The sequence below is a fragment of the Medicago sativa genome, chromosome 4 (assembly GCF_051527215.1).
Source record: "Medicago sativa cultivar Bolivia chromosome 4, Bolivia_mono, whole genome shotgun sequence".
NCBI lineage: Eukaryota > Viridiplantae > Streptophyta > Magnoliopsida > Fabales > Fabaceae > Medicago > Medicago sativa.
In genome coordinates, this window is record NC_140752.1 from 90,684,223 (window position 1) to 90,707,715 (window position 23,493).

The following is a 23,493-nucleotide window of genomic DNA, read 5'->3' on the forward strand; positions in this document are numbered from 1 at the left end:
TATATCTTGAACAAAAATGCTTTTAGAATACAAGATTGATTAGTTAAATTGGCTAACCTGTTCTATACTAAAATCGTTTAAAAGTGAAAATGATTAACTACAGGTAAAATGCATACATCGTTCAACTCTTTTCTTTTTTTGACCGACATCGTTCAACTCTTAAATTAGTACTCCCTGTAAATGAAGACAATAATATTACAAATATAATCAACTGTCTACTAAAATACCAACATCATCAAACTTTTCAGTAGTAAACTGAATTGGCGATACACCAGTTTTCCAGCATTACCAAGAAAAGCTTGCAGCTCAAGACAAAGGAAACCACCAAGTTGCTGCAATATTGGGACGGCGAAACAAAGTGGCTTCCAAACTCTTTCATCACTACTAGGCTATTAATCAACAACATAATTAGGAGCCACAGCCAAAGTTCTATCATTTCTAGCAGCAGACTCTGATTGTTCTGCACCAGCAGCTTCTGATGCTGCTTGCCTGCCATCATCTATCACGATCAAATGCCCCTCTCTTCGAATTAAAATCTACAGTAAAATGTTTCATATAGTTAACATGTATGCCAATAAATATACTAATTTCTTTGAAGGATCTATAAAACAAGTACATACCTCTATAATTGCTTTAATTTGGGAAATTTCAACTTTCGCCTCCTCCACGGAACTGTAATTATTTTTCTCATTTTGCTGGTCTACATACCATTTAATCAAATCCCGTTGCTTCATCCCAGCTAAGCCACTTCCTGCAATAGATAAACCCACAGAAAATTCAACCTTCAATATGATCACATGGAGTTTGGACACTTTGTAGTATCACCGACATTGTTTTATATAAACAAATCTCGCCAGACAAAGGGTATCCAGATGTTCAGAACCTGAATAAATTTTAGAATTTAAATTTTAAACAGCAATGTGTAGTGATCAAAACTTTGATGTATAACAATGTTGAGATATTCTATAACAACAAAGTTTCAAGTTAAAACCTTCTTGCATTACGGTCTCCTCGTGCTGTCTAAGACGCATGACAAGGGCCTTGGTGATCCTTTGAAAGTATTCATCAGTTACAGTAGATTTTTTTCTTTGGGGGTTAGATCCATCGGCTGGTTTTTCTGCAAGTCAATTAAACCAGTGAATAAGTAAATTTTATCCCATAGACGATTGCAAGGTAAAATGGGTAGGAGACACCTCACCATTGGTTCCAGCGGCTTCCTGAGCAGTAGAGTTTCCAGCTTGACCATCAGCATCGTTATTATCATTTCCATCGTCACTACCTGCTTCTTCGTCCATATCTTGATCTTGAAACTCAGATAAATCGATCTCACTTGACTCCACTCTGCAAGGAAAAAAAGTAAAAGAGCAGTTATAGCCAAAAGCTAGCTCCCAAAATAGAAATTTAAAACAAAGCAAGAAATATATCCTACCTTATTATAGAAGTTTGCAGCAGTTTTACTGCTAAACGAACATGACGAGGTTGTACCTGTTATAAAATCAGAAAATCGTCTTTAGACCAGCTAAGGAAAACATATACAAATGCATATTCACCAGCCTCTAAAATCATTAAACACCTGATTATCCAGATGACACCTTGCAATGGCCTCCGACAGCCTGATTAAAGCTTCCAACTGCCTAACTGTCATCCGATATGCAACCCTACTGCCAGGATTTGTATCAGCTCTACGGAGAGAAACATAAGAGTCTACCAGTAGTTTTCTTGCATCTGACGTTAGCTGCATTAATCAGGCTAAGTAAGAAAGAAGCAAAAAGGCAAGTTCTAACACAGTTTGAACCAAAATAAAAAGCAGTGTTCAAACCTTTGGTTTAAGAGTTTTTGCATAGGCTATATAACGCTTCAGTTCTGCTGTAGTGAACGTTGGAGCAAGAGCTTCTTCGCGCTTTTGATGAACTCGCACAATATGAGAAGCTATGTGGTAATCTGTAACATCGTCTGGGTCATCAATCATAATGTATACAAGATCAAACCTTGAAAGTATAGCCGGTGGAAGAGCCACATTGTACTGAAACAAAGAAAGGGCAAAAACTAAATTAGGCCAAGTTAAACTCAATAAGGTAATTAATAACCAGGTTAGCAGAACATGTTATTACCTTCAGTGGTTTAGACTTATCATACCGTCCTCCAGCAGGGTTGGCAGCGGCAAGAATGGAAGTACGAGCATTGAGTGTTGCTTGTATTCCTGCTTTTGTGATACTAATAGTTTGTTGTTCCATAGCCTCATGAATTGCAACCTTCAATCCAATCAAATATGAGATACTTTCCAGTCCATGACCCTCAAATGCCAGTAAAAAAATGCATGCCTCTTACCTGATCTCTTATGTCCATCTTGTCAAATTCATCAATGCAGCAAATGCCATTGTCAGCAAGCATCAAAGCGCCGGCCTGAAAACAAGTTCTTACATAAGAAAACAAGACACTAGAGAGTATTTATGCAGCCAGATAATGATAAAGTGCTTGAATATATTAAAACCCACTTGTTTTGAATTCATCTTTACCGAACTCAGGCAATACCTCTCAATTCATGTTTGATAAATCGTTTTTATGCTATACTTTATATCGGTTTCTGAATGGAAAATCATAATTACAACTCGCAAACATTTTGGAATGCTTAGTTCAGAATCCATGGTGGACAGACAAACTTATGATATACAGCCTACTCTAACTTAATTCTTAACTGTTAATGATACTTAATCGTTCATTGATTCACTATTTTCCAGGCAGTAATTTTAAACCTAAAGCAACTCTAATCCTATTATTGTGCTTTATCAAATAATTATGATGAACAGTAGAACTAGTTGAATCTGGTTTAAACTAGGACAAGTTAAATGTGTACCAATTTAAATTTGCCAAACCAAGGATACAAACACAAATGAAAAGAAATAATGTAAGTTTTTGAAAATATAATCTTATTATCATTTTCCTACGCTAGTTCTATAGAGCTGCTTTCATGCACAACTAATGTGTACACTTCCACTAATACAAAAGAGCGGCAGATTAATGACCTCAATACAAAACTCTCCAGTTTCTGGTTCCTTGGCAACAGTTGCAGTCAACCCAGCAGCAGATGATGACTTTCCAGATGTATACACAGATCTTGGAACAATGCTTGAAGTATACCTGAAATGATAACCATACATGATCCATTCAATTCGCACAAACCAGCATGAAAGTAATCAAAGAAAAAGAGAAAGGTAAGTACTTAAGAAATTGAGACTTTGCACAGCTAGGATCTCCAACAATACAAACGTTTATGTCCCCTCTAAGGCTGATGCCTTCATGAGTAGATTTGTGAACCCCACTCATTAGCATAAGAAGGATTGCTCGCTTAATATCTTGATGACCAAAAATAGTTGGAGCTACACTTTCAACAAGCTTGGTGAAGAAATCTGGAGTGTTCCTCATTCTTTGAACTTCATCCAGTTCCTGAGCCTGTTAAATCAACCAGTCAAATATAGTGTTGGTCATTTTCTCTCGTATATGACAGAAATTTGACCGAGAACATCATGTATGTGTGCACATAACATGTGTTAAAGAAAAATGAACAGGTTAAGGACAGCAATAGATTGATAAATATTAGGGGGAAATAACAGGGATGGTAATCAACCTAAAATATGTAGATTAAAGCCAAAAATTTTATATTATTCATAATCATATTATATGCAACACCAGTCAGTTGGTCATGACAGCTGACAATGTGAACTCAAAATCAAACGGTTGACATAATAATGCATAGAAATCATCACCAACTTACAGTGAATTGCAGATCATCTTCATCTGAATCCTTCTTTCTATTCCTGATGTCTATTTCTCTTCTACCATCACAAATCTGGAACAAACCATACAGAAAACATATTTATCACAACTAACATTAAATCATATGAACGTTATGAATAACAAAGTACAATATAACGAACCTGAACAGAGTTGGCAATAAAAGCAAGTCGGTAGGAGAGGTCTCTGACTCCCAAAGCCCTAAGGCCCCTCACACCTTCATTCCCAGATGAAGCACCCTTGCGTTGAGAAGCTTCCCTACGACATTCTGATCTCTCTCCAGGGGAAGCCAACGCCAATATATCAGGTATGACAATTACAGTTCCAGTAAAAATCACCCTGCAAATTGGACAGTTTGTGGTTTGATTATTTTGACTTCCAAATTCCATAAAGTTTACATTTCAGTACAACTTGAAAAGTTAAAGCAGATTCGGGGCAAGAGAAATCTCACGTGTCACCAGCCCTAGCATGTTCTACAATCTCATGACGAAGAATAACATCCAATGACCTAGGCAGAGAGCCAGCAGGTATCTCATTGGACGTCTCCTGCATTCTGACCCTTTGCCAATCAGTAAATTTGCTCTCTTGGCGAAGCAGTGCCCACTTTGCTCTGTTGTTACATGTAGCATTTGGACAAATTGTTGGCTGCATTAGCACAAACAGAACAGTCATATAAAAATCAAAATAAGCAACGATATGAAACACCGTATTATTCATAATTTAAGACTACGGGCAACAAAAAATTACAATTTTCAATTAACTACCTCAGTATACTTGAATTGCTGTTCAACATTCTTTATAACCCCACCACATTCTAGACACTTGAAAGTTCCTTGGAGAAGCTCAGGTCGAACCTCACTTGTCCTTGTCACCACTCCTGTTACAGATACAAGCCTACCAATCTCTGATGTAGCCAATTCCCTTAGCCTATAAAAACATCGAACACAGACACAAACTTAATTTTAAAACCCTCACACCGACAGACCTAATCAAAACTCCAAAGCCTCAATTTGCAAATTAAAATACATTAAACTAAAACTAACGAAATGAAAACGAAATTGGAAATGAATTGAATATACCTCTTGACAATTGGAATGTTATAGAAGGCAACGTTGATATCCTTGTTAGGGTTATCATCAGAAATGAATGTCGGCTTAAGCTCCATAACAAACCTCTTGCAGGCATTCTGCAAGTAAGGTTCGAACCTATCATCAACAACAACACAAAAACAATTATCAGTATCCCAAAATAATACCAAATTTTAGGGTTTCAGTAATTTCAATAAAAATCCAATTGGAAAAAAAATACCTCAAATATTCATCAGAGATAGCTTTCTGAAGAACATCACTGAATCTAATCACATGTTCAAAATCAATGAACATGGTGTTGGATTCGTTAGCTCTCATGACTTCAATCTCCGCTTCGTAATAAAGTTCATTCCTTTGTCCAGATCTGAAACTGGTGATCCAAAACAAAACAGAAACAATTATTAAACTAATTAAGTTAATTATTACGAAAATGAAGAACGAGAAGATGAAGATGAAGATGAAGAAAATGAAGAAGAATATCGAACCTTTTGAGAAAATCTAAGAAAGCGTTTTCAACCCTAACGGCTTTCTCATCAACCAAATAACCACCGAATGCTTCCATTTTCGCTGAATCGGTTGAAGCTTCTCTGAAACCTAACTTCCAAAGTTTGGGAAATGGTTTCTCAGTTCTTCTTCTCGCTATTCCTATTGAGCGCCAAGACGACTTCTATGGCGGGAAATCATATGTGGGACCAACATTCTTCCCGCCAAAAATACTTTGTGGGCTTGTTGACGGGTATGAGCCTAATCATCACGGCCCATTTTAATTTTTTTGGCAATAGTTTATTCACTTTAATATTTTTTCAGTATTAAATATTAAATTAAATTATATTATTTGTATTTTATAATTATAATAGGATTGAGAACTGTATGTAAACGATATTGTGATATAAAATAGAAATAACAAAAAAAATACATTAAAATTTTGATTATATTGAAAAGGGGTATGTGATCAAAAAAATGGATTATCCTGAAAAGGGCATGTAACACTAGTTTATCTGCTCTTCGTGCATGCGATTTTCGTCATTCGACCAAAAAATATTAAGGGAATGAAGTGTATACAACGTAGTCAATATGAAATCAAAATCGATGCACGTGATGACATAAACAAACAATTGATTGAATTAAAATCAAAATGTATACAATTAAGGTCAGATAAACATGACAGAATTAAGTCCGCGTGAGCATGGTTCAATTGTTAAAAACATTGTAATATGTAAGTAAGGGTCGGGATTCAAACCTCGTATTTTTCACTTAACCATGTTGACCAAAAAATATGACGAAATTTTAAGTATTTTTTGGTGTACAAATTTTAAATATTTTACCCTAAAAGATGAATATTGAAAAAAAAAATAACAATAATTAAGAAGAGTAGTCGAAATTCAAAGAAGGAAAAAAAACATTCTTTAGCACCGCATTTTTTTCACTGCATAAGTTTTTCTAAACTTCATCAATATGAGAAGTCGGTCCTAATTTTTTAGAGATTTCAGCTCCACTTTTTTTCTCTAAGTTTCTCTTATTATTCTTTCACCATAAATGGATGATTTTGGGGACATATTTTGATCTAGAATCTTAGGTTTTTCTTTCGTGATTTTGTCGTTTTAGTTTGACGTTCTTTTGATTTTCTCTCCTTGCATTCAGCTAATAACTAAGTCGTTAATATTACATATCTAAAAACATGGCTATTCCGATCACTTTGATTTATAAGTCGCTTATGGGAAACATTGTATCTTATATATAGATTGATAGCCAATTAATTCAATATTTAATTAACTATTCACTCATATGTGGAGGAAAAGAAAAAAAATCTGACATGAACAGTATTGCAATAAGCTTTCAAATAGGTTAATTAATTGAAACTGATCGAAGCTCATAGGGAAACCAATTTGAATAAATGTATTGACGTAAATAAACAATTGATTAAATGAAAATCAAAATAAAGGCAAATAAACATGATGAAATTGGAGGAGAACTTTGGCGATAATTTTACCTTAAAAAAATACCGAAAGAAAGGAAGAAAAACAATCAATAGGAGCGGTGGAGGTTAAAAAGAGGAGAACAGTGAGATAACACTTAAAGCCCTAATTGTTCACTTCATAAAAGGTAGGTTTCTATAAATTCGTCATTATGAAAATCCAACCCTAATTTTTTAGAGATACAAGCTCTATCTTTTCATTAAGTTTTTCTTCATCTTCTTTTAGTGGAAAAGGTGATTTTGGGTTATTTTTCAACACGAAATCACATGCGTATTTTCCCCGCTTTTATTCCAGATAAGTGGTTTTCACATGTATTAATGTTTCTTTCATGATTTCTCTGTTTAAGTGTGTCATTATTTATTTTTTCATTTTCTGTGCAGAGTTCGTTTTGTTCGTATTAATATATCAACTTCAATCAATTACTGATTCAAATAATGGCTAGGTTGTCCCATTATTTGTAGGTAGGTTTGGTATTTTATGTTATTAATTTGGATCCACATTATGTTTATTAATTAAAGATATTATAAATACTTGGATTTCTTTGTTGGTAGTCTATCAACGACAACAATCTAAAACATAAAGAGACAAATGAGGAGCACCCGTCGGTTTATGATTATTTCTCACATGATACTCCTTATGACGAGCATCATAGCCTATATATAGTGTTAGGCAATTAAAGTTTCCATTATTTCAAACGAGTCATATGATATTCATTCATATTGAACTCATATCAATTGATTGTACATTTAATTAATTAAAGAATTATAATTCTAATTAGTTTTGTTATATAATTTCATCACTAATTAAAATAGCCTATTAATTCTTTAAAAAAAATAGACTATTAATTGAAATATAATTAATAAAAAAGTGTTTTTTTACGCAATTAATAAAAAAAGTGTTATCACATGTAATTATATTGGAATATAATAATTTTAAAAAATAATTAATAAAATATTCCAACAATTTTTATTTTATGCTGAATTTCATAAGTTACATAAGATTGTTTATAGAATCAGCTTATAGCTTATGCAAAAACAATTTAAATTTGTTCTATCTTTTGCTATAAAAGTAGTTTTAGATGAACCCTTAGTGCGATAAGAGTTTGTGTTGTAAGCCGGAAATAAATTGTTTATCGAGAGGGCCATGGATACCCATTATCCTTAGTCACAATCGTCAAAATTATGAGTGACAAGAAATCCGGCATTCCATGTGAGTATGAACTCATAGTACTTGTTTTTTCATTTAATTGTTCTAACGCTAAAACAGAATGCAGAGCAAGCAAGGAACTGAGGACGAATTTGGATGGTACACAATAATAATATAGACGCAAGAGAGGTAGGGTGAGTGTCCTTGTCTTTTGCCTGAACTTTTTACTCCTCCAATTAATGGTAAATAATTGCATTGACCCTCCATTGGAAAACTTGGGAGAAAATGAAGTATCATCAGCACTCAATTTGTGACAACACAAAAATGAAAGCTTAGATAAATGGGCAAAAGTGTACAAATTGGAAAATATTAATATTTGGAGACACATCTTTTTCATGCCTTTCTCAGTAGTAAAAAAGATGTGTACTATGGTCACTCACACAGTCACTATCCCTCTCACCCTCTCAGTGCAATGTCGATAGTCTAATTGCAGCTTTGACTAGTTGAAAGCTGCGGAATTTAACACAGCAATGAATCACGTAAACTGGAAAAGGAAACTGATACAATAGTTCCACATGCATCATTAATTAAGCTTATTTGGTATGCAATGCTTTCTTTGATAGAAAATGTGCTCGATCAATTTCGGCAATTTACATCAAAGGTGGGCGCGTCTCAACGTCCCTTTTTTAGGTGCGCTAGAGTATCAACCCAAAGTCACAAGGTTGAAGAACACATTTTCAACCAAATGATTCTATGGTAACCGGTTGTGTCTCTATCTGATGCTACATGATCAAATTGGAGATGTCCTTTATGCATGTAAATTGCTTTTTTTTTTGAAAGAAAAGGAGTATGCTTATAGCATTTCATTAATAATAAGAGAGTTTATACAACGAGGTACACGATAATAAATAGTGAGACTAGCAGTTAATGTGGCAACCCCAGTAAGGGTGTGAGCTACCTCATTTGTTTGTCGCCTGTTGAACTCGACCTTAGAGTTTGAGAAGTTTGTGTTGAAAAGACTCTGACATACTGAAATTACCTGTCCAAATTCCGTAACATCAACCTCACAATGATGGAAGGCGTCTATTGTAATCTTTGAATCCAAGACGACATCGACGTCGTCAAATTGCATGTCACTTAGCCATTGTAAGGCGTGGAATAAACCCAAGGCTTCTCCGACGGCAACAAAATACACAGGAGAGAGCGGGATGGTTTGAGCCAACACAAAGGTACCTTCATCATCACGGATACATATTCCAATACATGTTCTATTCAACTGATTCGAAAATGAAGCATCAACATTACATTTCAGATGGCCTCGTTGTGGACGCTGACACCTGTCTGAAGCCATATCACTCGTTGTTGTAGAAGAAGAGGAAATTCGAGTTGTAACTGAATTGCCTTGTCTTATCGGTGTTATTGTTGTTGTCTGATCATTACGAACTTAATTTTTTGAAATGTTGTTTCGACTAGCTACCGGAAGAGTAGCATTAGCTGCATGCCAATCCTCCATAAGATGACAAGCCCGATCTACTACATGAGCACATGTTTCTGTGGCCTCTTGCCAAAGTTTGAGATTTCTATGCTTCCAGAGGCTCCAAAGGACAGCTACAAATCGTTGACCAAGTTCTTGCGAGAGCTGATGTAACAATTCGAAAATAGCATCAACTGCTGAATTCTTTTCGAGAAACACCTCATGAACCACATTTCAAAGGCCAATCTTACACCAAACCTGCACAGTAAAAGGACACTCAAAACAAATATGTGCAAGGTCCTCATGCAGGCCACCACAACTCACACAACTTGTGGGACATTGGACTCCTTTATCTTGAAGCCGAACTCGGGTAGGCAAACACCCACGGTACATTCGCCAAATCAAATTGGACGTGTAATTGATCAACACAATTAGGCTTATTTTATTTTTTTTAGTAAAACAATTAGGCTTATTATTATTTACCAGTTGATTTTTATCATATGATTGGGATGATGGTTAATATTTCAAAACTTCTGGAAAAAAAGTTAATATTTTGAAATAGTGAGTATGAGTTTGTGTATCAGTGTATTAATTTATACAATCTGGTTATCAGTCTTAAGAATTTAAGAATAATGTTATAGCTCCAAACAAAAATAGAATATTTTCTTTTGTCAAGGCTGTAAAGTTTTGGGGATAAATACAATGCAATGGTACAAAAACAATTGCAAGATTTTACTAGTAATTTGTCAATTGTCAATGTTTTTATTATGCTAGTTTTGTTAGATATCATACGGGGGGCCATTTCTGCAGGAATTCTATTTATGAGAAGAATAAATACATGTCAGCCTTCACTCAATCATATTCACTTTCTTTGTCCTTCATAAAAACTTGAATTTGGGCACCTAATTCGTATACTTTACGGTCAAAATCCACAATCTACCATTTAATTTTAAACCGTAGTACTATAACGTTTGGTTGAAAGAATTTTTTTGAGGAAATATAATTTTGTAGGGAAATTTAAATTCTTTTATGTAAATTTAGTTCTTTGAATGATAAATTTTTATTATTTTTTAAAATGAGTGAATTTTATGAAGTATTTTGTTAAAGTTAAAATTAACAAACTTTAAATACTACTACATAATTGGAGAATAGAAAAGGCATCATATCTTACCTTAGCAAAGTTGGAGATGAATTTATCATGGCAACACAATGACATTTCGATTGTTTTGAAACTTCAATGCAACACCAGTCATATACAATCTCTCCAAAGCTAGTATTTTAATGTGAAAAGGAAAACAATGAAGGGGGAGATAAATCAAACCCACCAAGAAATGATTAATGAAAACGATAATAAGGTAAATCCATCATGTCTCTAAGGAAACATTCTCCATAACTACTAGGTGTTGATCTCACCAGACTAAACCATAAACAAAGAGGCAAACATTAACTTACTTGTCTACACAAGTATCATGCTCTCTACGAATATGAGAAAATCTAACACAAAAATATATATTTATATGAAGGCATCATATTTTAGTACTTTCAAAATAAAATTAATAAAATCTTATCTAAAATAAGTATTATTTTAAAAAAAAAAATTGAATCAGCTCACTTTCTTATGGTTAAAAGGTATTAAATAAAACCAGTTACACTAGTTTAATGAATAATTTTGTATTCTAAAACACATATGAAAAAAAACAGTTAATCAGTGATTTTACTAAAACACTATTATGGTTTATAAAAAAGCATCACCTTAAAATCCACTTTAGACAACATATGTTGGGTTGGTCCTGCCTCCATCAAAGCATAAATATTTAAAAATGAAAAAAATTTAATCAAAGTATTTGAATTGCCTTGAATTATAACTTCTCTATAATTTCCAATCTCTTCATCCAAACATACTGTTATAGTGCATTTTTCATTGACATTGAGTTGGTCATAATCAAATTGAAACTCTCTCATCTTGATAAAAGATATGTCTTGTACCCTAAATTTACTATCACGGTAGGACCACCGTAATTTTGAGAAACTCTCAATCAATTTTCAAGGTGTAAAAGTAATTCTATATACCTATGTTGATTTTCAAGGTGTTCAAGTAAAATAATTTTATTTCAAAACTTTATTTTGACTTAATAAAATAATTTAAAAGATTATTTAAAAAAATTAGGGAAGATAATTTTTTTAGTTAAACTACAATGACGAACATTTTTTTACCGAAAACACTTGAGGTGTTAGCTCATTATAAATGTTCAATCTTATGACCTCAATGTATTAAGCTTTAATCCTTTCAAAGACGATTATAAAATTATAAGTAATACCACTTTAATAAATAAAAAGAAGCCATGCCATGCTCATTCACAAAAAACAAACCAAGTCATACCTACCATACATTGGTTAAATAGATATATGGCTTAATAGTTATATTTGTAGGTGTAAGTTTAATATGTTGAAGTAATCGAGACTCTTTAAAAAGTTGATTACATGATGATACTCTTCATTTTTTTTTTTAAGTACTGTCGTTTTAAAATAGTACATTTAAATTAATGAGAGAAATTTTTGAAGTATTTTCTTTTCGATTATGCTATTATTTTAATTTATCAAATATAATTGTAAATTTTACCTTTAGGCTTTGTTTGCGAGTTTGGAGGGGAAGGGAGGGGAAGACTTGGGAAAAAAGGAATAAGTAAGTGGAAGAAATAGAGGAAAATGGGAGATGAGGGCTTTGGGGGGTTAACTTTTCTTCATAATACAAAACCCTCCTCATTTAGAGGAACTAAAAAATTGTATTGGAGGAGGGTTTTGGGGGGTTTTGGAGGGTTAATAAGAATTCTTCAAATTTAATTTATGTTGTTATAACATTTTTAAAATTAAAAATAAAGTAATCATATGCATAAATTTATCATTCTCTAAAAAACTACTCTTCTAAATTTTTTGAAAGATTTCTCTATTTTTCCTCATATTTTGCACCCCTCAAAGCCTTTCCTTTCCTTCCCCTCCAAACTCCCAAACAAAGTCTTAAACTATTAAAACGAAAATTAAATAGGGAAGAATGCTAGCAACACTCTCTTTTGAGCACTCTCTCTAGCACTCACTCCTTTATTGGGTGAAATCAATGTATGTCCCACCACTTTATGTGGGTTCCATTTTCAAAGTGTAGGTCCTACATTGATTTCACTCAATAAAAGAGTGAGTGCTAGAGAGAGTGTTCAAAAGAGAGTGTTGCTAGCACTCCTCTTAAATAGAAATACAAAATTTATATCAAAATAACATTTAAAAAAGAAACCAAGGAGTATTATTTTATGTAAATAAAGTTAAATAAAAAATAAAATTAAAAAAATAGTCAAAGCGATGAATGTGTAGGAGGTGAACGGAGACAAAAATTAGATAGCATAATAAATGCCTTTGCCTTTGCCTTTGCCTTTGCCTTTGCCTTTCATTATTTTTCTCATTTCCGTTTCTTATATATAAAGCTAGTAAAATATGCTGCTATATAGTAGACTCAAAGGCTAGAACACTGGCCAAGGGGTCCTTCATACAGCTCATTTTGTATTCTCCTAACTCTTTTCTCTCTGCTCATCTATCTGCTTCGCAAGCCTCAACACAACCACAAATCGATAAAAAAAAAGTTACAGAGAATACTGCCATTAGGATCTCACTTCACTAATCACTTACTACAGTAATTATTTTCACTTTTCCTTTTCTTTTTAGATGATGAATGACTTCAACCGGTTGACATAATATGCATTAATTCATGGTCATGGCTTCTCTTAACTCATATCATTACTCAACAACCACCTTGCTTATCATAGTTCTTCTTCTCCATCATTTGCTTCCTCTAGTTTCTTGCTTCAATAAGCTGCAGCCTTCAATTCCTCCTCGGGTATGCTTTAATTTAACCAAAGCCATATTCTACTTTTTCATAGCTCCCATATACTATGCATGTTTGGACTCATGATGAGTTTGACTGAGTCAGCGTGATTTTGTCAAATTCACCGTGATTTCATACATGCATACTACAACTTTTCTGAGTTTGTGTATGGTTTTGTAATTAACAATCTAAAAAGGGTTTGTTAATATATGTGTAGGAGTTGTTATTTGAGGAGAAAAACAGGCTAGGTTCAATGCCACCAAGTTGTCACAGCAAATGCAACGAGTGTCATCCATGCATGGCAGTTCAGGTGCCATCTTTGCCAAGACAAGATTCTGTCCCTTCCAAAGTTGCATCCATGAAAAAATGGCTTAGCCCATCTTTACAAGTAGGTAGCAACAGGTACTCAAATTACAAGCCATTAGGGTGGAAATGTCATTGTGGTGACCACTTCTTCAACCCTTAATTAGAAATTGTACACCCTTGTAGATCCAAGATTTTGCTCCTCCTAATCAAGTAAAATGAAAATGAAAATTACTTATCTTTTTTTGTATTAAATTATCAATATTAATTAATGATATTTGTGTTTTAATTACTACTAGTATAGTTTTAGGTGTCTATGTGGTTAATGCTCAAGGTCACAGAAATGCGACGTTTGCGTCAGCATTGATTGTATACAAGTTTGATAGTACGCAGTACATTTGTACAAAGTTTGTTATAGACCTGAATTCCTATGTTATTCTAGCTGCATCTATATTTTCAGAAACCTTCATCTACTGCATTTGAGTGTTTAAATTTATGATAGGAAATGTGATGACTGGATTTTTAATTGTAATTTCTTTGCGAATTACGATGATTATTTGCTAATTTTGTTGTCAGACAGAGGACAAGAGAGGAGGTTGTCTTGTCCATTGCAATTGTCCCTTTCCCTGTTTTCGTAAGAGAAATGATATTTTGACAACCACTTTTTGACAACTTTTGGACAACTTTCTCTCTCATACTCACATGATGTTGTTATCCTCTCTCTTCCTTTTTCTCTCTCCATTGTTTTTGACCAATAAGAAGTGAGAAAAACTAGGTTGTCAACAAAGTTGTCATCAAATGAATGTCAAAATATCATTACTCTTTTCGTAATGTGTGGATCTGTCTCATGAACTTTTGCTTATCTTCTAGATCTCTATGGATACTGAATATTTTTGGGGTATCTACCTTATCTATAAAATGCTCGTTTGTAATTTCCTTGTTAGAAGTGCTCAAATATTTTTATCTCTGAAGTACCAAACTATTTTTTCTCCTCTGTATTTGTATATATACTTGCTTAATTTAATCTTCAATAAGAATGAATTCAGTTTTGATCAATTCCTTATAATTAGTTATTTTTAAAAAAAAGGTTAATAATGAAAAAAATACTCCCTCCGTCCCGTTTTATCTGAGTCAGTTTGGTTTTTCACACAGATTAAGAAAAATGTATAAATAAAGGGGAAAGTGGAATATATTGTATTGGGAATGATGAAAGTAGTATTAATTAGTGTTATATTGTATTGGGAATGATGAAAGTTGTATTGAAAATTGAAATGACTCAGTTATTTTGGGACACTTTTTTTTAGAAAATGGGTCAGATATTCCGAGAAGGAGGGAGTATAAGACATCATCTTTTGTTCTTTAATTCTCGGGTTACCAAGAAAGTACATGAGAAATAAATAAATAATGATGAATAATTGTTTTACCTAGAAACTAAACTCAAATTCTAAATCCAACATATCATATAATATTAATTAGTAGTAATTTTTTAACAAGGTAATGTCCCGAACAAGTATTCTAAATTAAAAATTATTCATTAAAAAATTAAATATCTCAATTTTCAATGTATTGTATACACGATTTTTCTTAAAAATTTATAATTTAAAATTCTTAAAAAATACCTATAAAAAAGTCGTTAGCATTTCCCTTTTTAATAAGATATGATTTTTTTTTCAAAAAAAAAAAGATGTGATATTTTTTATTTTTTTAACGATCTCTTTGTTTAAACTATTTTTTTGAGAAACTTTTTGTTTAAACGTTTTTTTTTTAAGAAATCAAAATGGAATATATTAACCAACAGCTATCTTCGAAGCACAAGGTGTGCCAAAAGAGACAGTAAAAATTTACAAGGATGTTTCAACAAAGGAGAACAACGATTAGCCCATACCCAAACATAGGAAAGGGTTTTGGCACCAATCATGATACTTAAAATAGGAAGTTACAAATTTTGCTTTATGCCACGAAAAAGAAAGAAGCCTAATGTTCTCCAAAAGCTGAACAAAGGAGTTTTCTTTGGTTCGGAAAAGTCTATCGTTCCTATCCTTCCAAATAACCCACGAAGTTGCAAACCAATTAAGTGCATAAAAAACACCGCGAGTTTGGAAAACCTGTTGAAGTACCAAACTGAATAAAATGATCCACCAATGTTAAATGATTTGCTATATAGACACCCAACCATTGACGAACCAGATACCAAACCTTACAAAACTGGTTGCATAACAAGAAAAGATGATCAAAAGATTCATTTGAACCACACCCGCTGACACATAGATGCGCCTCATTATGAATAACACCCCGTCGGAATAAATTTACCTTCGTAGGCAACCTATTCCGAAAGAGCCGCCAAGCAAAAATAGAGACCTTTAAGGGAATATCTTTCCTTCATAGAAGATCCGCTGAAACCAAAGGGGCATTATGGTTGATGGGTGTCCCGCTAGTGAGAATGTTGTAAGTCCCTCTAACCGTATACCCCACGCCAGGATTCGGAATCCACAACCAGACATCGTTTTCAGGAACCTGCAAAACCACCGTCAGTAATAACAACCTACATTCTACCAGCAACTCCTCCTCCCACGCCCATAACCTCCTTCTTTGCTTCCAAGCCTCTCCTCTCTCCTCCCTCTTTGTTTAAACTTATAAGTGAGTTTAGATCCTATCAACATTTTTGAAAGATTTTTTGTTGTGGGAAAAAATGAATATATGAATATGACCGACCTTATGACCATGAGTTGTATATGTTTTTTCTTTCAAAAAAAATTTAGATGTGTATTTTTTTTTTTTTTTTGGGGGGGGGGGGGGGGGGGGGACCATGGGATATATTTTGTTTTTTATAAAAATATTTAAGGTCCCATTCAAAAAAATAATAACATTAGTGTGTCTATCTTTTTCAACAAGACTCTGATTCTCTTGGAGATAAGATAGAAAGATGATGCCTACTCTTCAAGATTGGATGTGGGTGAGATTTTGAGTAATTTTTTGCGTCCCATTGTAAATAATAATAGTTAGGATATGTTGATATCAAGGATAAGTCTTTTTACTTACACCAAATAATATCTATAATTTAGTTTGAGCTAAAAGTTTATATTTATTTATTTAAAGTATTTGCTAAGATATCTATAATTTAGTTTGAGCTAAAAGTTTATATTTATTTATTTAAAGTATTTGCTAAGACTACCAGTATCATATAAAATAAGTCTTTTTACTTGCACCAAATAATATCTACACTTTAGTTTGATCTAAAGGTTTATATTTATTTACTTAAAGTATTTGCTAAGACCATCAGTATCCTATAGGATCTCGACAACTCTCACTTCTTTGGATTGCAGTTTCCGCCTTTACTTACACCAAATAATATCTATGATTTAGTCTGATCTATAGGTTTATATTTATCTATACTATATATAAAGAAAACTACCATTTTCAGCACTTTTGGATTGAATTTTTCTTTCTGAAAATACCATTAATTTTCAAATTCAAATAACACATGTAACAGATAGATAATAATAAATTTAAATATTAAACAAAATGTAACAAACACAATATGAATATATATGTGTATATATATATATATATGTCTGATTTTTTTTATCATTTAAAAAATGTAACAAACTGGATGAGTATATTTATACTTATTTTTTTTATCTATATTATACTATATATAAATAAAACTACCCATTTAAGCACTTTTTGGGTTGAATTTTTTCCCCAAAAATACCATTAATTTTCAAATTCAAATAACACATGAAACAAATAGATAATAATAAATTTAAATATTAAACAAAATTAACAAACTCAATATATATATGTGTGTGTGTGATTTTTTTTCCTTTATCATTTAAAAAACGTAACAAACTGGATTAGTATATTTATACTTGCTTTTTTATTATCCCATTTATACATTTAAACAACTTTTTCTATAATAAAGATTGTTGTTGGTGCCATTAAAAAAAAGAATTTATATTGTATTTTTTGTTATATTGTTGATGTTATTGAAATAGATAATCATCGTTATTTTGGTTTGTTATAACTTGAAAGCAACAAACATTTATATTTTTAATTTTAATCAAAATCAAAATTTTATATAAAAAATAAAAAATGGTTCATGATTTTCGTTAATTTACTTAAAGTATTAGCTAAGACTATCGGTATCAGATAAGATATCGGCAACTCTCATCTCTTTGGATTGCAGTTTCCACCTCCGTTTTCTATAAAATTGATGGTGATGCTTCAACCTTATTAAAACAAAAAATTGGAAAAGAAGAATTATGGTTTGACTTTTAACATTTGTCCCAGAATTTGCAGAAGAAAAAAATTCGGAATCACGAACCAGGACCACAAATTTCATAATAATATAAAACAACGGTGATATCAAGCAGTCATCAATCTTGCATTTCTATAATATTTCAAATGTTCAATCCATTGTTTTGTGAGATTTAATTTAGGTCGACTTTACTTTGAAATTGAGGAATTGAGCACCGATGCTCAATTATTAACTATAGCACCGATGCTCTGGAACAGTTTTTAAATTTTACTTATCAGAAGTTCTTTTGATTCGATGCGATGACAAAGGAAAAGCAAAGAAAGAATAAATTTTGTGTTGAAAGAAGATATGAAAAAGATAGAAATGCATCTGTTAAATGAAGAAGAAGCAGAAACAAGCTAGAGTTGAATAAACTGCTGTTCAGAAGCTGTACTTCAGAAGCACATGTTCAGAAGCTGTACTTCAGAAGCAGTACTTCAGAAGCACATGATCAGAAGCTGCTGTACTCCAGAAGCTGCTGTTCAATAACTTGCAGCTCAAGTTACCAAAATTGTTAGCTCAAGTCACTAGCTTATATGGCTAACTTGTAGCCCAAGTTTCTTGTAACTAACTTGCTTAGCTGTCAATTAGTTAGTTATAATCCTGTGCGAGATGGTTCATAGTAGCTTATAGTATAGCTTCATTTTATAAACCTATATAAGGCTGTTGTATCAGTGATTCAATGCTAATGAGAATCATTCTTCATTCTTCATATTTTTCTCTTTTTCTTCTCTGAATTTCATCTTCTCAATATTTTGGAACACGATCCATTGCAAATGTGTTTATCTTTTTAATTTGGTGATGTAATTTCAACCATACGATTGATTAAATTTAATGGTTGAGATGTTGTAAAGATTTACATCTTGATGTTAATGGATCATAACTCAGATAATAACGTATCAAAATAATTATAGCATCCACGTAAAGATTTTCACTTCTCATAAAATATGATTTTACAAACCCACCGATCATATTTGACCAAGTAGTTTTTTTAAGAGTTGTGATTCTCTCTTTTTAATGAAAAACGATATTTGAAAAAGGATAGATTAAGGCTCTGTTTGGTAAAAATAGCTTTTAGCTGATAAGCTAGCTGATAGCTTTTAGCTGATAAGCTAGCTGATAGCTTTTAGCTGATAAGCTAGTTGAAGTGTTTGGTAAAATTAGCGTTTCAACTAGCTTATAAACGTAAAATGACATAAAAGGGTATTTTTAATGCATTATAAAATTTGTATCAATTGATATTTAAAATATTTAAAATTTCATAGTTTAAACATATTAATCTAATACTTTCATATGTTATTTTTAAATTCATAAATTGGCTAATAATGAGCCACTTTTGTAAACTTTTAAAAACATAATAAATTAAAAAAAGATAATAAAAGTGTTCCTGTCAACAAAGAATAAGAAAGATGTCTACAATTTTATTTTATTTTTTGTCAAAGTTTACAATATTTTTTTACTAAAACGTTTAGATACGTTGTTTTTTTATGCAACGTGATTATTTTTTATTACAAACATGGTGGGTACATTGTATTTATTTTTTATTTTTTTTGCAACATGATTATTTTTATTTTGAAAGTATCGTTGTTTTTTGAAGATATTGATTTTTTTTCCCTATCATTTCACATGTATAAAACACAAAGCATAAATTATAATAAATTAATTATTAAGGGTAAACATGGGTTTTAGTTAAAGTGGTAAGGGTATAAATGGAATAAAACATGAGAAGCTAAAAGCTATAAGCTCAAAAGCTACTTGGAATAGCTTCTGAAAAATAGCTTATAAGCTCGTGAAATAAGCTATAAGCTCATGATGAAAAAGTGTTACCAGACAGAGCTTCTTTTGTCAAACGAGCTTATAAGCTAGAAGCTGGAAGCTCATTTATGTGGCTTACCAAACAGACCCTAATTGAATATAATAATAATAATATTATTAAATGGAGAGAATTCTAGCTTTTTTAAGGGGGTATTTCACCAAATACTCAGAAGGGTTAAATAAGTAATTGGTCCTCCTAAATATATGAACATTTGATTTTAATTCCCCTAAAATATTTCTTAGATTTTTGGTCCCTCCAAAAGATTTCATCCATGAAATTAGTCCATACTTTTTAGTCAACTTATGTCTAACCTTCATACAAGCAAATACACATACCTAGTACAATACAGTAGCATGTTAAACAACTAAAACAAGCAAATTATGACTATCAAATACTTAATCAACCTAAGCTCACTTCCTACACGGTCAACTTTGTCCGTCAACCTTGCCCTCCAAACCTTTTCATTGCCACTTTCCTTAGACTGACTATTATAGCTGGTTTTGCCCATACGCCCACCACCCATCATTTTTGAACACCAAAGCTTGAACAATTTTTGGGGATTTTTTGATTTCGAATTCAATAAAAAAAATAGGTTTTGAAGTTTTTTGAATTGGGGAAGAACGTTGTCATCAATTAATGGAAGAAATCTTGGGGATTTTGAACTCTAGGTGACAAATTATAAAATTAAGGTTCCAATTTTATAGACTATGAAACCCACTTGGGTTAGCCTGGTGGTATTGACTTGAGACTTGGGAGCGTGCTCCTCCTTGAGGTCTCAAGTTCGATTCTCTCTTCTCTGGTGCCAATTTAGGTGGGCTAATTTAACTTTTTCAATTTTTTTTTATAGATTTGGGGAAGAAAGAGACGTTGGGTAACAATTATTTTTCTGCAAAAATGACTTCGAATTTTTTGTAAATTAATCAATTTGGTCCTTGGAAATTTTGTCATTTTCGGCCAAATTAGTCCCTGCTTTCGTGACATCTGAAATGGCAAGCCTTGTGAGAGGTTAATAGTACACATCACCTTCGTTAACAGGTCAACTTAACGGAGGGACTGATTTGATTGACATTTGGTAAATTTGGGATGAAATAGACATTTCGAAAAACTTGAGGACGAATTTGGCTGGTCTTACAAATTCAAGGACGAACTTGAGTATTTACTCTGATTTTGTCTCACCCAACCAATAAGTTCAATTTTTAGTGTAAAATTAATATTATCAAATACTTTTTCATAGATATTAATTTATTTTGGCTCACCCAACCAATAAGTTCAATTTTATTGTAAAATTAAGTTTATTCATATCTTTATTTGTCGTTTTTTCATATTGGTAGATTGCTATATAAAATTAATATTATGTCCTCGTGAGCTCAGTTAGCTGGTATAAACAATGTATAATATATGTAAGGTTTGAGGTTCAAACCCCGATCATTTCATATTTTATGCATTGTCCCAACCAACTGAGTTAAGCTCATGAAGACAAGGTTCAAACCCCTATGATAAAAAAAATTGTTGTATGAACTTTTTTTTAAAAGGATAATGTGGATGGCATTCATACACAAGTGTATATGACTAGTCAAACAATACAAGAACAAAAAATAAAAGTCGTGCGCACAGTCAAAGGTGGAGGATGACAAGTGACGACTATTATTTCATGCCACAAATTGAAAAACATTGATTGTATGAAAATGAACCATTTTGATTAAAAACTATTATTTCATTTCATCATGTCATAAAATAGACAAAGACAGTGTGTAAAGTCAAATACATACCAAAGGGTGTATTTCCTGGAAGGTAGAATCAAGATATAAGATCAATTATTTATAAATTAGAATCTACATTGAGCTTCTCATATTCAACCAATGTCAGTATTGAAGATCAATTTCAGATTCTAGAATGGAGAGTGAAACCAAACATATTATTAAGCAGAAGAAGAACATTGATGTCTTAGATATCCTAGGTGAAACTCTAACCATCTATTTCAAAAACATAAACTTCATCATCTTCACTTTCCTCACTTCTCTCCCTTTCTTTTTTCTCATGGTTTACTTTGAAACATTGTTCCAACAAACTCTTGTTCAAACTCCAAAAATCATCTTATCTTTACCTTTCCATGAAAGAAATCAACTTCGTTTCTATTCAGTTATCGACCACAATTTCATTTATAATGGCCCAAGTTTTAGCAAAGATTATTTACCTCTTTTGATTCAACTTGGATTTATTTACACTATCCCTCTTCATTTCCTAGAATTCTGTTCTAAAATATTAACAATGGATTTAGCTTCAAAGCTTATCAATTCAGAAGAAAACCTTAAAATGAGTCTCAAACACATGTTTCAAAATTCAATTGGCGTGTCAACCATGAAAGGAACATTTGTGACTTCTTTGTATACACTTGCATTATCAAATTGTCTTCTTATTGCATTTCCATGGACTCTGAGCAATTGTTTCATTTTTACTAGATGGAGCTACATAATATTTGGAACAATTTGTTTTGTAGCTATTGGGAAATTGATGATGGTGTATTTGGAATGGAGTGCTATTTGGAATATGAGTATAGTGATATCAGTGTTGGAGGGTATTTATGGAATCGGAGCTATGAGAGTTTCATATTACTTCAGCAGTGGTAATCATAAGAGAGGACTTGTTTTGATGCTCGTTTTATTTGTTTTTGTAGGTTTTTTAAGGTTATTGTGTATCTACTTTGAATGCTATAAAGGAGGGAGTGGAATTTTTATACAGATTGGGATTCTTAGTGTGGTGAATACACTGAAATGGGTGTCTTGTGTGATTTATTTCAATGATTGTAAGGAGAGGAAAATGGAGAAGAAAGTTGATGATGAGGAAATGGGCAAGGATAAGCTTGTAACTAGTAATTCATGATGGGCATAAGAGTGAATGAATGATAGTGTTTTGATGTATGAGTTAGTTTTAAGAGTTTGAATAATGTACAAGACATGTTTGATATTAAATGAATTATGTACACTGATCAAATCTATTTGTATCTGGCAGTTAATGTCATATTTTGTTGATTATAATAATAAATTTAATAAAGCAAACATTGGTGTTAGAAATATGGATATAGAAAGTGGAAGCGAACGAGCAAAATGTGATGAACAAATTCCAAAAATTTGAAGTTGCTAGGGTGAAAGCACATACTGTAATGATCCATGTTAAACACATCAATCACATTACTTCACCTTTTATCTTTCATTTGTGTTATAGTTTGAAATTTTCCTTCTACTTAATGGTATTGCTTACTTATTGCTGCTTCATGTTCGAAAAATAGGTACTCTGGTCGATATATGGATTTGACTTATTTTTTAAATGGTCATGTTAGTATGTTAATATTTGTTAGAAGTGAGAATCGAACCCAAAACCATCCTTATAGCACTTCATTCCTTAACCCCCTCACACAGCTACTAAACCAACCATATATTAAATTAGTCTTAAGAAGAAGTATAAAAATGGCAAACATTGCCTCCTTAATTTTAAGGTCCAAGACAACCATTTGCTTAAACACAAAGTATGCCACATCATACTTCCACAATCTTCTAGTGCTCACTAGAAAGGATCACAGACACACGTTAGTGATGGATTCTGAACAGAATGACCTCTATTGATCTTAAACTCCACTTCCATATATACTCAAATTGAATATAATGTGAACTAATTTTTGAAATATAAGGTGAAGGATTTATCTACGATTTTGACATCATAGACTATAGAAATCCAT

At 32.3% G+C, this 23,493-nt stretch overlaps 3 protein-coding genes across 3 annotated transcripts; 2 read left to right on the forward strand and 1 right to left on the reverse strand.

The window, feature by feature from the left end:
• Positions 1 to 76: 76 nt before the first annotated feature.
• On the reverse strand, positions 77 to 5,497 carry MCM6 (minichromosome maintenance (MCM2/3/5) family protein). Its single transcript, XM_085705418.1, has 18 exons — positions 5,366 to 5,497; positions 5,101 to 5,250; positions 4,872 to 4,997; positions 4,557 to 4,719; positions 4,244 to 4,437; positions 3,936 to 4,131; positions 3,773 to 3,847; positions 3,221 to 3,450; positions 3,024 to 3,138; positions 2,329 to 2,403; positions 2,112 to 2,252; positions 1,820 to 2,023; positions 1,574 to 1,735; positions 1,430 to 1,485; positions 1,199 to 1,341; positions 992 to 1,117; positions 621 to 751; positions 77 to 536 (listed from the first exon to the last, which is right to left on the reverse strand). The coding sequence occupies exons 1-18, from the start codon at positions 5,440 to 5,442 to the stop codon at positions 393 to 395; spliced, it is 2,508 nt and encodes an 835-aa protein (XP_085561544.1). The 5' UTR covers positions 5,443 to 5,497; the 3' UTR covers positions 77 to 392.
• Positions 5,498 to 12,975: 7,478 nt separating this feature from the next.
• On the forward strand, positions 12,976 to 13,885 carry LOC146933627 (EPIDERMAL PATTERNING FACTOR-like protein 1). Its single transcript, XM_085705419.1, has 2 exons — positions 12,976 to 13,356; positions 13,562 to 13,885. Exons 1-2 carry the CDS (start codon positions 13,228 to 13,230, stop codon positions 13,808 to 13,810), a joined length of 378 nt encoding a protein of 125 aa, XP_085561545.1. The 5' UTR covers positions 12,976 to 13,227; the 3' UTR covers positions 13,811 to 13,885.
• Positions 13,886 to 21,599: 7,714 nt separating this feature from the next.
• On the forward strand, positions 21,600 to 22,816 carry LOC146933628 (uncharacterized). The gene has a single exon (XM_085705420.1). It carries the CDS (start codon positions 21,654 to 21,656, stop codon positions 22,638 to 22,640), a length of 987 nt encoding a protein of 328 aa, XP_085561546.1. The 5' UTR covers positions 21,600 to 21,653; the 3' UTR covers positions 22,641 to 22,816.
• The last annotated feature ends 677 nt before the right edge of the window (positions 22,817 to 23,493 follow it).